General features: G+C 38.7%; 1 protein-coding gene across 1 annotated transcript in view; it reads right to left on the bottom strand.

The window, feature by feature from the left end:
* The window catches only part of LANCL3 (LanC like 3), a 108,314-nt gene that overhangs the window by 10,413 nt on the left and 84,564 nt on the right, over positions 1 to 13,337 (bottom strand). The window contains exon 4 of the mRNA XM_043458519.1: positions 6,844 to 7,051. Within this exon, the coding sequence (XP_043314454.1) occupies positions 6,844 to 7,051 (208 nt within the window). The remainder of the gene's footprint in view (positions 1 to 6,843; positions 7,052 to 13,337) is intronic.

The raw sequence follows: 13,337 nt of genomic DNA on the forward strand, positions 1-13,337 counted from the left end.
TTACAGACTTGCTCTACTGATTCCCATCAACAACAAAAATAATTACTTGTTCAGAGGCTAGAGCTCATAGGTCGAAAATGCCTGACAGCTGATTCTGCCATAAATTTAGATTATTGCTACTACATAGGGGGTCCTATGAAGAGTAATTACTTCTTTGATCTTTTTCAGGCTCTTGGAATTATTGACAGTAGCTTAAAATAAATGAGCAGGAAACATATTGCAATTTTGTTTCGGCTAATTTTTCTCTCAACTGTTTTCCTGAATATGCAACAATTTTTAATAGAAGTCAAAATTTTAAACAGTAGAATAATGATGCATCTTAAGAGTTAATTCAAAATGTGTAATTACACACCGAAACTTCCTGGTATAGCTACCTTTTTAGTGTTCTGTATCATTTGGCAATCTGGATTCATTATCAGAAAAAAAAAGTCTCCATATACATAAAGTAAAATACACAGGATTTCCAAGGAAATTAATTATATTAAAGTACAGTTAGCAAAATTTTTTAAACCAAATTTGTGATACAATGATAAATGGATTCTTAATTAGCACATTAAATAACAAGATCCAGTAGTGGATCTAATAACCGCTGACATTTCTAACTAGTGGTTGGAGCAAAATACATTTCACAGTATCTGCAACAAGAGGAATAACATGAGAATATCTATGACTTCTACTGGTGACAGAGTCATGGCTATTGCAGACTCAGAATTGAAGGAATGCTACCTTTCAGTGTAAAATGTAATACTTTTCTCAAGTAAATTCACAAGCCCTAGATTACAAAGTCCTGGGGCTTCCCTGGTGGCTCAGATTGTAAAGAATCTGCCTGCAATGTGGGAGACCTGGGTTCGAACCCTGGGTTGGGAAGATCTCCTGGAGAAAGGAATGGCAACTCACTCTAGTACTCTTGCCTGGAGAATTCCATGGACAGAGGAGCCTGGCAAGCTACAGTACATGGGGTCACAAAGAGTCAGACATGACTGAGTGACTAACACACACACACAGACACACACACACACAAAGCCCTGGTATCGTAGAAAGAGGAAGGGCTTTGGGGTTGCAATACCTAACTCTGATAATTTCAAGTTAGATGACCTTTAGCAAATTTCTTAATCTGACTTTAAAATGATGAAGTTGCAGAATTGCGTAAGATTATCTGTAAAGATTAAAGATACCATATATTAGGGCTCTGGGCAAAGAGCAAGCATTCAATACACGGTAAATATGCATTTTTTCAAAAAACATAGTATAGCAGAATATTTGTGAGCTAGATAACCATTCCACCATACTTTAAGAGAAATGCACAGTTAATTTTGCTTCCTCATCTGACCTTTCCCTGCCAGGGTTTGATTTATTTATTATACTACTGAAGTCATACTTTGTATAATATTTAATATCCTATATTTTAACCTAAAAATAACATGATAAATATTTTTGTGCTTTTCAAAATAACTTCTAAATGATATACAGCAATTTACAAAAGCATCAGCAATGTGTGAGAGTTGCAGTTTCACTGCACTCTGACCTATACTGCATGTTATCATATTAAAGTAAAAATTACTGTTTCCAAAATATACCCAATGGTGCAAAATTCAAACTAACCAATTCATTTTTCTAAGAAATTCTGTGAAAATAGAAGTCAGAATGGTAATTATGGAACTAAAAAGAATTACAGATACATAACATTACATATCAAAACTTATTATGACTAAAACGGAACTCAGAGGAAAAGTCATTGATCTGAGTTGTTGTTGTTATAAAGATGGAAGGTGTTCTAATTAAGCACTTTTTAAAAACTGTAGAGAATAACAAAGTAAAGGGAATGAACACTGGAAAATAAAAAATAAAGGCAAAAAAAAAATAAAGGCAGAACACAATTAATTAGGAAGCAAAAGAGAAAAACAAAAAGAATTAATAAAACCAAAAGCCAGTTTCTTTAAAGGATAAACCACATAGACAAAATGCTGGTGCGTCTGGGGAAAAACAGGGCTTCCCTCGTAGCTCAGTTGGTCAAGAATCTGCCTGCAATGAAGAAGACCACTGGTTGGGATTCCTGGGTTGGGAAGATCCCCTGGAGAAGGGAAGGGCAACCCACTCCAGTATTCTTGCCTGGAGAATCCCCATGGACAGTGGAGCCAGGCAGGCTACAGTCCATGGGTTCACAAGAGTCAGACAGGACTTAGAGACTAAACCACCACTGGGGAAAGTGAAAGGGCATATAATCACTGACATGGGAAATTTTAAATACCATGGAACTGTACTTTCAGATCTTTACATCAAAGATTAAAAAAAAATCCATATGAACTAGATGCTTTTATAGGAGTTTGTGTGTGTTAGTCGCTCAGTCATATCCAACTCTTTCCAACTCCATGGACTATAGCCCGCCAGGCTCCTCTGTCCATGGAATTCTCCAGGCAAGAATACTGGAGTGGGTTGCCACTCCCTTCTCCAGGGTATCTTCCCAACCCAGGGATCGAACCCAGGTCTCCTGCATTGTAGGCAGACTCTTTACATTTGATCTATTACCAAAAATAATTCAAAAACAGGTATAAAACCTGAATAATTAAATAATCATAGAGGAAACTGAAAAGGTTGTCAAATATCTTTCTGGAACCATAAATTCTAACTCTGTATTAAGAGAGTAATAGGAAATTACCAAATAATGTTTATTCCAGGAAGGTACATATTGTTTGAATTTACTGTTTTAGGAACTGCCAAAGGAAGTTTCTCTAATTAGGGCCATGCCACATTTGAGTTATGATGAAGTAGAAATTTCAGTTCACTAAACAATTAAACGCAATATCCAAACAATAGTCAGATATTACCTGCACATTTTCAGTTTTTACTTGTGAGAAATTTGTCTGAAGGACTCTGCCATCCCAGGCTTTATAACTAAAACTGTAATCTAGGACTGGCCTGCCAGAAAAATAGAGGGGTTGTTCAGATCCTTTTTAATAGGCTTTCTAGAGCATGACAACCTCTGATGAAATTTATTCCAATGGTGATGTCACATTAGCCTAAATAATCTCCCAAATGACTTTTTTCCTCTATGTGCTGTACTTAGTCACTCAGTCGTGTCCAACTCCTGGTGACCCCAGGGACTGCACCCTGCCGGCTCCTCTGGATTCTCCAGACCAGAATACCAAAGTGGGTAGCCTTTCCTTCCTCCAGGGGATCTTCCCAACCCAGGGATCAAACCCAGGTCTCCCGCATTGCAGGTGGATTCTTCACCATCTAAGCCACCAGGGAAGCCTATGTTTGGGAAATAAAGCCTATACTTGGAAAATAAAGGGTCAGTTTGCAAACCTAAACAGATTAGGGAGTCATGAGTCAAAATACATTAACAGAATTCCTAAACAATGCAGCTACAAATAGGAGACTCATATGCTAGTATTTTTCCTTCTGTGCATACATGCAAATATAAAGGGTAGTTTACAGTTTAAGAGTGAATATTAGATAAATTGCCTTGAAAAGGCCTCTCTGAGAAAATGATTTTTGAATGATGGTCCGAATGAAGTGAGAGAGCTGGAAGATATATGTAGGAAGTGAACATCACAGGTATGGAGAAACCCAAAATTTGAAGGGCCTTGAGGTAGATTGTACCTGGAATCTTAACAGAATCACTGTGGTGGAAGAAACCAGAAGGAAGACAAGTAGGGCATGATATCAGAGACATAATGGGAGGCAAGATTATGGAGGACCTTTTGTTTAGTGAAGAGACTTAGTCTTTTACTGAGTCATGTAGAAAGCCATCAGATTATTTTGAACAAGAGTGTCATAATCTGATATGATACACATTATAAGAAGCAAATTTAAAAGATCGTGGTGAAACACACTCATTCCTAATGAAATCAGCATGAAGGCAAAGATGTTTACTATCCTTAGTATTGAACGTTGCTATGGAGGTTCTGACCCATGCAATAGGAAATTAAAAAAAAAAAAAGAGTATACGGTTGAGTAGTGAGTAACAAAATTATAATTATTTGCAGATAATATGAGTGCCTACTTAGAAAACCCAATGGAATCTAATGAAAATCTAATAGAAATATTAATGGAGTTCACTAAGGTGGCCAGATATATCATCTTGATATTTATCAAAATTAAGATGTTTGAAAGATACAATGTAGATTCATATGAGAGAAGGGCATCTTAGATAATATGTATGCTTTTAACTACAATAATATGTATACTTTTTAAAGCTTTCATAAATGCCAGTAAATGACCTGAAAATATAATTGAGGAAAAGATTCCATTCACAAATCTGGAAACATAAAATACATCGTAATAAAATTAACAAGAAACATACAAATCCTTTTTCATTAGACCAAAAGTTCACCAAATGACATTTTTACAAACTTAAATAAAGGGAAAACATGATGTTCTTAGATGGAAAAACTCAATATTCTAAAAATGTCACTAAGCAACATATAAATTCATTGAAATCCCAATCAAATGTCCATAGGCTTTTTTAACTTTTGAAAAACTGATTCTAAAATACAATTGGAAGAATAAAAGAGAGAGTACAGCTAAGAAAAACTAGAAATGAATGAATAATGAAATAAAGTCCTAAAACAAACCCATACATTTATATAAATTCAGCCTGTGATAAATTTGGAATTTCAAATTATTGGAGTCAACAGACATTATAGGGAAGTTTAGTTTTTTTTTAATTGAAAAACACACAAAAAAAGATTTAAAAAAAACCACGAAGATAGACACCCATCTGACACTATTTTAAAAAGTAAGCTCTAAGCTAATCAAAGATTTAAAAGTTAAAGTAACTTTTAAATTGGTGGGAGAAATGGGCAAAGGGGTATAAATTTATTTTAAAAATTAAAATAAAAAAATAAAATAAAAATTAAAATAAAATAATAAAAGTACTAAAAGCTCAGTCATGTCTAACTCTTTGCAACCCCATGGACTGTAGCCTGCCAGGCTTCTCTGTCCATGGAATTCTCCAGGCAAGAATACTGGAGTGGGTAGCCATTCCCTTCTCCAGGGGATCTTCCCAACCCAGGAATTACACCCAGATCTCCTATATTGCAGGCAGCTTTCTTTACCATCTGAGCCACCAGGGAAGCCCCAAAGTACTAACGTTTCATGTAAACTAATATTATTTTTTTAATCTTAGAGTGGGAAAGGTTTCTTTAAGTATAACACAAAACCCAGAAATTTAAAAAATTTGACAACTTTTTCAGGAGAGATACATAAAGATTTTGGTCTGACAAAAGACTATGAACTAAGCTGAAAGAAAAATGGCAAAGTAGAAAAATATTTATAGCATACACTGACAAAGAGTTATAGTACTCAAAATAAGCATCATAACAGAAAAAAAAAATGGGCAAAAGATAAAGACAGTTAAAAAATACCTCTGGATTTAATGACTTCAATTTTAAAATTTTTCTGACAAGTGTACCAAAAGCTATGTATTGGATATTTGGGACAATTTTGTTTGTTTTAGTAAAGACTGCACATACACTAAGTGTCCATTACTTAAAGATTGGTTAAATTAATCATGGTACAATTATAATAAATAACTATACAGTCATTAAAACAATGAGCTAGATCTACACAAACTGAAATAAAGGGTGTCCCTTAACAATTGTTTATTTAAAAGTATAAACTGCAAACAGTATGTATAGTACAGTTACACATACATATTGTAGGTTTTTATTAAAATATATATACATAGATATAAGAACATACATTTATGCATAGAGAAATGTCTGGAATGATATAACTCAAATTTTTAGTGATGATAACATTGAATACATACACTGCAGATACTCTGTCAGGCACTGTTCTAAATGATAAATGAGGACATTATGCTAAGTGAAATAAGCCAGGCACAAAAAGACAAATACTCCATGATAACACATGAGAAATCTACAACAGTTAAACTCATAGAAGCAGGGAATAGAATGAAGGTTGCCAAGGGTTGGGGTGGAGGAGGGGAAATGGGGAGTTTTTGCTCAATGGGTAGAAAGTTTCTGTTATTGAAGTTGAGTAAGTTTCAGAGATCTGTTGTATAATACTGTGCCTGTAGCTAACAATATGGTACATTAAAAAATATGCTAGGAGAATAGAGTTCATATTAAGTGTTCTTACCACAATAAAAAAAAAATCACAAATAGACATACCCCTTGGCCCAGTAATTCCACTTCTAGGGATTTACCTTACAGATATGGTGGCTAGGATGGTAAAGAATTTGCCTGCAATGTAGGAGACCCAGGTTTGACCCCTGGGTTGGGAAGATCCCCTGAAGAAGGGAATGGCAACTCACTCCAGGATTCTTCCACAGACAGAGGAGCCTGGAAGGCTGCAGTCCATGGGGCTGCAAAGAGTCAGACACGACTGAGCAACTGACTAACACACTTTCACACCCATAGGTGAACATCATGGGATATATATATATATACATATATACACACACACACACACACACACACAATGCAAAACACTGGAAAGAATCCAAACTGCCCTCCATATGGCTCATTCATAAGATGTAATACTACACAACAACAAAGATGAAAAGTCCTTTATTTACTGATTGAGGGTGATCACTATGATAGCAAAGTGCTACCATCTGTATCAAAAAAGAGGGACAAAATTTTACATATACACTTATCTGCTCATATATATATACACACACACAGACATGTATAGCTCTGAGAAGGTAACTAAGATATTGGTAACTGTCTCCTGGGAAGTGAATTAAATTGCTAAAATGCACCACGCCAGTATTTGTGTTTACACTTTTAAAACTATGTGACTATTACTTGTTCTGAACATTAACTGGGTTAACATTTGGAAAAACAAAAAATCATGCAAAGAAAGGCTGACCTTTGGGCTCGGTAGATGTACTTAGAGTTTCCGGTGAGGCGGTAGAGCAGCAGGAAGACATAGGCACTGCCAGCCACCCCGTGGCAGATCCCTGGGCCCTTCTTTAGCAAGCCCTTCTGCCACGTGAGTTCCCCACACCGGATACATGTGTCCAGGTACTGTGGTTTCTTGGAAACCAGATAAGCTTTGGCAAACAGATAGGCAATTCCTGTAAAAACATCACAGATATTAGAGGTGATTTTCAAGGCTTAATACTATAGAGTAGAACTTCTCAAACTGGAAGAGGCCCACACATCATCAGGGTATTGGTAAAATATCCATTCTAATCAAGTAGGTCTAAGGTGGGGCCAGGGGTACTACATTTCTAACAATGACCCTTCCAGGGACCATATTTTGAGTAGCAAGGCTATAGAATCTTCTCCAAGGGAGTCTTATTGTACCTGTGAGATTTAAATTGTTTGAATTGTATGGTGATTATCAGTACCAAAAGAAACAGCAACAGGCACCTAGTCAGATAAAATCCATAATTTGCAAATGGGTTAATATTTAATGACAAATACCCTGGTAAGCATTATGCATATCTTGTTATTTTGGAAAAGCTAAATGTTTATACAGTTTGCCCATCCCCCCATGGACATTCAGAATTTGTCATGTTAAAAGTATTTAAAACTATACACCTTTTCTTAAGAGACCAACTGGGAGTCCTTCCAAAAACAACAATGATTCCAAGTGACTTGGCCAAGACTCTGGCTTTAGCTGTGAAGTGAGGCCCTGCCATCTTGACTGTTCCAAAGAAAGATCGTTCCTTCAACACAGCTCAACCAAGGCAATCTCCATTATACAGGCAGGAAGGGAAACAAGAGAAGTGATAGCTATTAATAGAAACCGTTTCCTCCACGTTCCAGGTGCTCATATTCGGAGAGATTAGTAGCCCAAGATAACTCTCTCCTGCCTCGCCTACCTTCTACAGAAAGTGGGACAGACTGGAATTTATTTGGACTAGCTCATCCATCAGGGTTATCTCTGCCTTTGTCTGTGACTGGCCTATTTTACAACTGTGTAGAGACAGAAATTACCTTGTAGAAAACTGACAATAATGTAAATAATCCCTGTCTCTAGAAACTTCACATTCTGTCCAATAGATGTTGCGTTGACTTCCCTCAGTCTTTGTGGAAGCAGCTAGTTTTTGCATCTATTAAGCAAACTCATGTCAGCCTTCTTCATGGCCTAGAGATACGTCTGCTCTTTGGAGATTCCTTTGAGTCAGTTATAACACTTTTCTGGTTCCCTTATTAATTTATGAGTTAAATAAAATTGTTGACATGCTTATTTTATATTTGTCTGAGAGTGATGATTTTATTCTCTTTTAAATATGTATCTCTGGGGACTTCCCCGGCAGACCAGTGATTAAGACTCCACGCTTCCAATGCAGGGGGCATGGGTTCGATCCTTGGTTGGGGAACCAACATCCCACATGCCTCACCATGTGGCAAAAAAGGAAAAAAAAAAAGGTATTCTTTAACACTGTCTATGATGAACACCTAACAACAGGCTCTCCTCAGCCAGTGCTTTCCAGAGAATCACCGACAATGGTCACCTATAGTACTATCCTCCTTCAGTTCTAGGAAGAAAGTGTCATTTCCACAAAGAATGATTTTTAAAAGAATTTCACTTAATTATGCATTCATTCATTCACTGTATCCATTCATTTGAAAGTGTTCATTGATGATCTGCTATATTCACAGCCCTAGGCAGGGCCAGCTTCACGGGCGGGTGACCTGTACGGCCTCATAAAGGACCTTCAGAAGGGCCCCACCCTGTACTGAAGGCTCTGTTGTTGCCATCTTGAATTTCTTAATCCTTTTTCAAAAAGAGGTCTGTGTGTTTATTTTGTACTGGGTCCCCCAAATTATGTAGCCAGTTCCAGCCCTGGGTGATATAAATGAAAACTCAACACAATGCCTGTCCTTCAGGAAGGCATTATCTAGAAACAGAGAAAATAATATGTACTTGTGACAGATACATAACAAGACATGCAGTTTACGATGATGTTGGGACATAAAATGAATGGCGCTGAAAATCATACTAGAGGGATCAGAAAAGTCAAAGTTCCCTGAGGGAGACTGTCAAGGGAAGCTTTGCTAGAAGCCAGGCTTTCTCCAGAACTGTGTAGGATACATAGGAAACTGCAGGCCGGAGGGGAGGGGGAGAGCATTCCAGGCATCAAATCAGCAAGGGCAAAGATTCTAAGCCACAATAAACAAGTCACAGGAAGACCAGTGGGGCAGAGTGTTCTAAGCAACAGGACAATGGAAGGGTAGATTGCGTTCACATTTGGGATGATTTTACAAGTCCAATTGGGCACCTTGGACTGTATTTGTGGGCAGTAGGGAACCAGTGGGAGTATTTTGTTGTGAATATTTTGGTTTATCTTTTTAATGATGATTACTGTTATAGACAAAATGCCCCACTGTGCAGTCAACCAAGACCTGAAGAAGGGCAGTAGGGGAGCTATGAGCTGATGGTGTCGGCAGAAAGATGACAAAGAGGCTAATGAAAGAGACAGCTCACAGATTTGGTGGCTGCTTAGATATTAATTAAGTATCCATTATATACCAGGACAGTAGGAGGTGCTAAGATTTTTAAAAGCCCCTCCTTTCATAGTCTTTACAACCTAACAGGGGGCATTCATTAGGCCATGTGAGGGAAAAGCAAGGCATTGCGGAAGCACAGAGGAAGGCTCCTAACCCACATGTGGAGGGAGGAAAGACCCATGAAGAATGTGACACCATCTAACCCGGGTACTGAAGGTGAACCAGAAGCCCCTGGCGCTCTGTCAGATCCCTTTTCTTTACCAGCAGGTGCCCCATCTCCCAGCTGCTGTGAGTTGGCTGCTGACAAAACTCACAGCTTTCCTCTTCTCGGGGGATAAGCCCTCAGCCAAATGGGAGGCTATGCAATGCACCCCCACCCTCAAGCAATTTTGGCCAATGACTAACAGACATATAGGTCAGCTCCCTCTGCTTCAAGGCGGACCAACTCTGCAGTGTAATTTGTGGTTCTTAGCTCTCCCCCTCCAGAATCCAGGTGAAGCTCCTGTCTAGGTGAGACAGAGAGCCCTTGGCCACCCAGCTCCTACTCTGTCCCCTGGCTACTCCTCCCCCTCTCCCTCTGTGGAGCTTTTCACTTCAGTAAAACCAAACCACCCCCATGGTTCCCTTCCTTCACCATGTTGGCTCCATGCCTCTGACTTTTCTTGGAATAAACTTCCCACCTTTCTTAGTCTGGCCAACTTATCTCAGGCATCACCTCCTCCAGGAAGCCTTCCTGGAACCTGGAGAAGGACTAGAGATGCCTCCTCTGAGCTCCCATCACTCCTACAAATCTGAGCACTTATACAGTTATCATATTAAAATTACTTGTTTTTAAATATAATAACTTATTTTTAAATTGAATTATAGTTGATTTATAATATTATATTCATTTCGGGTGTACAGGATAGAGATTCAGTATTTTTACAGACTAAACTCCATTAAAAGTTATTACAAGAAAACTGTAATTCCCTGTGCTATACAACATATGGGCTTTCCTGGTGGCTCAGATGGTAAAGAGTCTGCCTGCAACACAAGAGACCCGGTTGGATCCCTGAGTCGCAAAGATCCCCTGGAGAAGGGAATAGCAACGCACTCTGGTATTCTTGCCTACAGAATCCCATGGACAGAGGAGCCTGGCAGGCGACAGTCCATGGGGTCGCAAAGAGTAAGACACAACTTAGCAACTAAACAACATACAACATATTGTTGCTGCGATTTTATACATAGTAGTTTGTATCTCTTAATCCCCACCCCTATCTTGCCCCTCCTCCCTTCCAGCTACCCTCTGGTACCCACTGAGCTCATGTTCAGTCGCTCAGTTGCGTTCAACTCTTTGCAACCCCATGGACTGTAGTCTGCCAGGCACCTCTGTCCATGGGATTTCCCAGGCAAGAATACTGGGGTGGGTTGCCATTTCCTCCTCCAGGGGATCTTCCCAACCCAGAGATCAAACCCATGTTTCCTCCATTGGCAGGCAGATTCTTTACCACTGAGCCACCAGGGAAGCCCTCTGGTACCCCATTGGTACCCACTACTTTGTTTTCTGTATCGGTAAATCTGTTAAAATTACCTGTTTTCATGTCTGCCTCCCCTCATATTGTGCCAGTTAACTAAGGGCAGGTACTCTGTCATGTTCATTTTTGCTCTCCAATCTGTGTCTTGGTATTTGACACATGTCAAGGCCTCCACAAATGCCTGCTGACCCTATAACGTCTCATTTCTCACCCCGGTGCAGGCGGATGCTGAAGTAGAGATGAGATATGCGGAAGGAAGATGGGCTGAGATGGTCCCATTGCTAAACCAGGCCACTAGCCCCAGGCAGCTTAATGGGTATTGATCCTGCAGTTCTGGCCAGAGAGAAAGGGCCTCTTCCTGCATCCCAGATCAAAGAATGGTACATGGAAGGGACCTTGAAAAACTCCTAAACCTATTGTCTTCTTACCTAACCTAGAGAAGTCCACAATCAGGTGGCTTAATCTAAAAGGAAAGGATGTTGGCTTTCTTTGCTTTTGCTGGGAACACTGTCATGTCATCATGGAAACAGTGATTATTGTCCACTGACACGAAACTCCCAGGCAGCAATGATATATGTCTTTGCCAAATATTAATACAACTGGGAAAAGGAATTATTACTTAAGAACTATGGTTTGGGAGACTGAATCTTTGAAAACATGTCATCTAATAGAGCCTCATAACAGTCAGACTTGGTACATATTATTTCAACATCCTGCAGAATCAGCACATAGGTCCATTCTGGGATCTGTAACTGCAGGCACTGTCCAGTGTATACTACAAAGCTTAGTGGCCAAAGACACCCACACTGTACAAATCCCTGCTGTTATCTATTCAAAGTCACACTTTGTAATTCACTATACTCCAATAAAAAAACAAACAACAAATAAAAAAGTCACCTATCCAGGAGCCCTCAAGAAATGATTAAAAAAAAAAATAGCTACACCTGTGTTTCACCCAGAGTAAAGGAAATGAACTGTCAGTGTGACCACAGTAATGATGTAACACAATGCCATCCAGACTTTATTTTAGCCACAGCATTTGTTTTAATGATTTTGTAAATAGTTTTCACCTTGTATTTCAGAATCACTAAGGCTAGGAAGGGGTCAGGTAAATCTGCCTGCATCTAGTGAGAAAAACTCGATATTTCACTAGGTATTTATAAATGTTGAGTGTCTGCAAATCACTGGGGCCATATCCCTCAGGAACGGCAAGGGACCACAGGATAAAAGGTTTCTGTAGTGATTATATATATAAAAAAAAGACAGTTTCCCTACTCCATCTCCACATACTCCTTTCACAGATGAAGAAACAAAAAAGCACAAAAGAAATAAAGTGGTTTTCTCAAGGTTACTTAACTAGTTAGCATTGGAGCTACAATTAGAATCCAGTTATTAACTTAAGAGTCCAGAAGTATATTCACACTGCATAAATGATAACTAAGGCTGTCACCTGTAGAGGTGGGTTGAAGGAAATTCAACAGGAAACAATTATAGCGGGAGATAAGATATCACTGATGAAATTCCACATTGGGACTATTTCTGGCAGGTTTTTAATCACAGAATCAGCCTGCTGCCCCAAACCATCTGTACTGTTCATAAATCTACTCTCAAAAAAAAAATGTTTTCCTCACACAAGTGAGAATTATTTTTCTAGGTCATCTCCTGCTTTAGAATTTCTGGAGAGCTTACTGTTGCCAACTTCAGAGGAATCTTGATGATTTTTAACCTGCACTTATCAGATTCATAATCCCTCTTGCTGCTATTTTTAGCACATCTCTTAAAAGGAAGACCGATACTCTTGAGATGGAAGTGGTAGTTGGCAGACATAATGGGCTCCATTTGGTTGTTTATTCATTTGTGAACTGGCTTATTTTTGGCAGTCTGGTGAATACATGGGTTGAATGCTTTTGCTTTGCAACCTACATTTAATCTTACCAAGATACTGAACATGAATGATATATGAGAATAAAGTCCTCAGGGTAATGAATCCTATGCTTACTGTTATGGTCCATGATTTACAAAGACAGATGGGATGTGAAGTACATTACAGAAAGAATGGAGTAACTGTCCTTCAAGAACTCCACATCAATTAAGCGACCCAGCCACTTATTTTAGTAGACAATCTGGCCACTCTTTACAGGGCTATACATTGGATCCTTTTAAAATAGGCTGTATTTAATTTGGGACATTTCCAAAACTCAAGGATCCTGGGGTGCTTGAAGGATATCCAATGGCCATCACTGCTAATAATTAAAGGGAATAGGAAATGAGAGTGTTGAGGGTAACATGAAGAGATATCGTTTCCAGAATGGTAAATAACTGCTGTTTTTCTTCAAGAAAAAGTTCAAAGCCAGAAAAAAAATGGACTCAAATGATCACTGGTGGG

This window comes from Cervus canadensis, chromosome X (genome assembly GCF_019320065.1).
Source record: "Cervus canadensis isolate Bull #8, Minnesota chromosome X, ASM1932006v1, whole genome shotgun sequence".
NCBI classification, from domain to species: domain Eukaryota; kingdom Metazoa; phylum Chordata; class Mammalia; order Artiodactyla; family Cervidae; genus Cervus; species Cervus canadensis.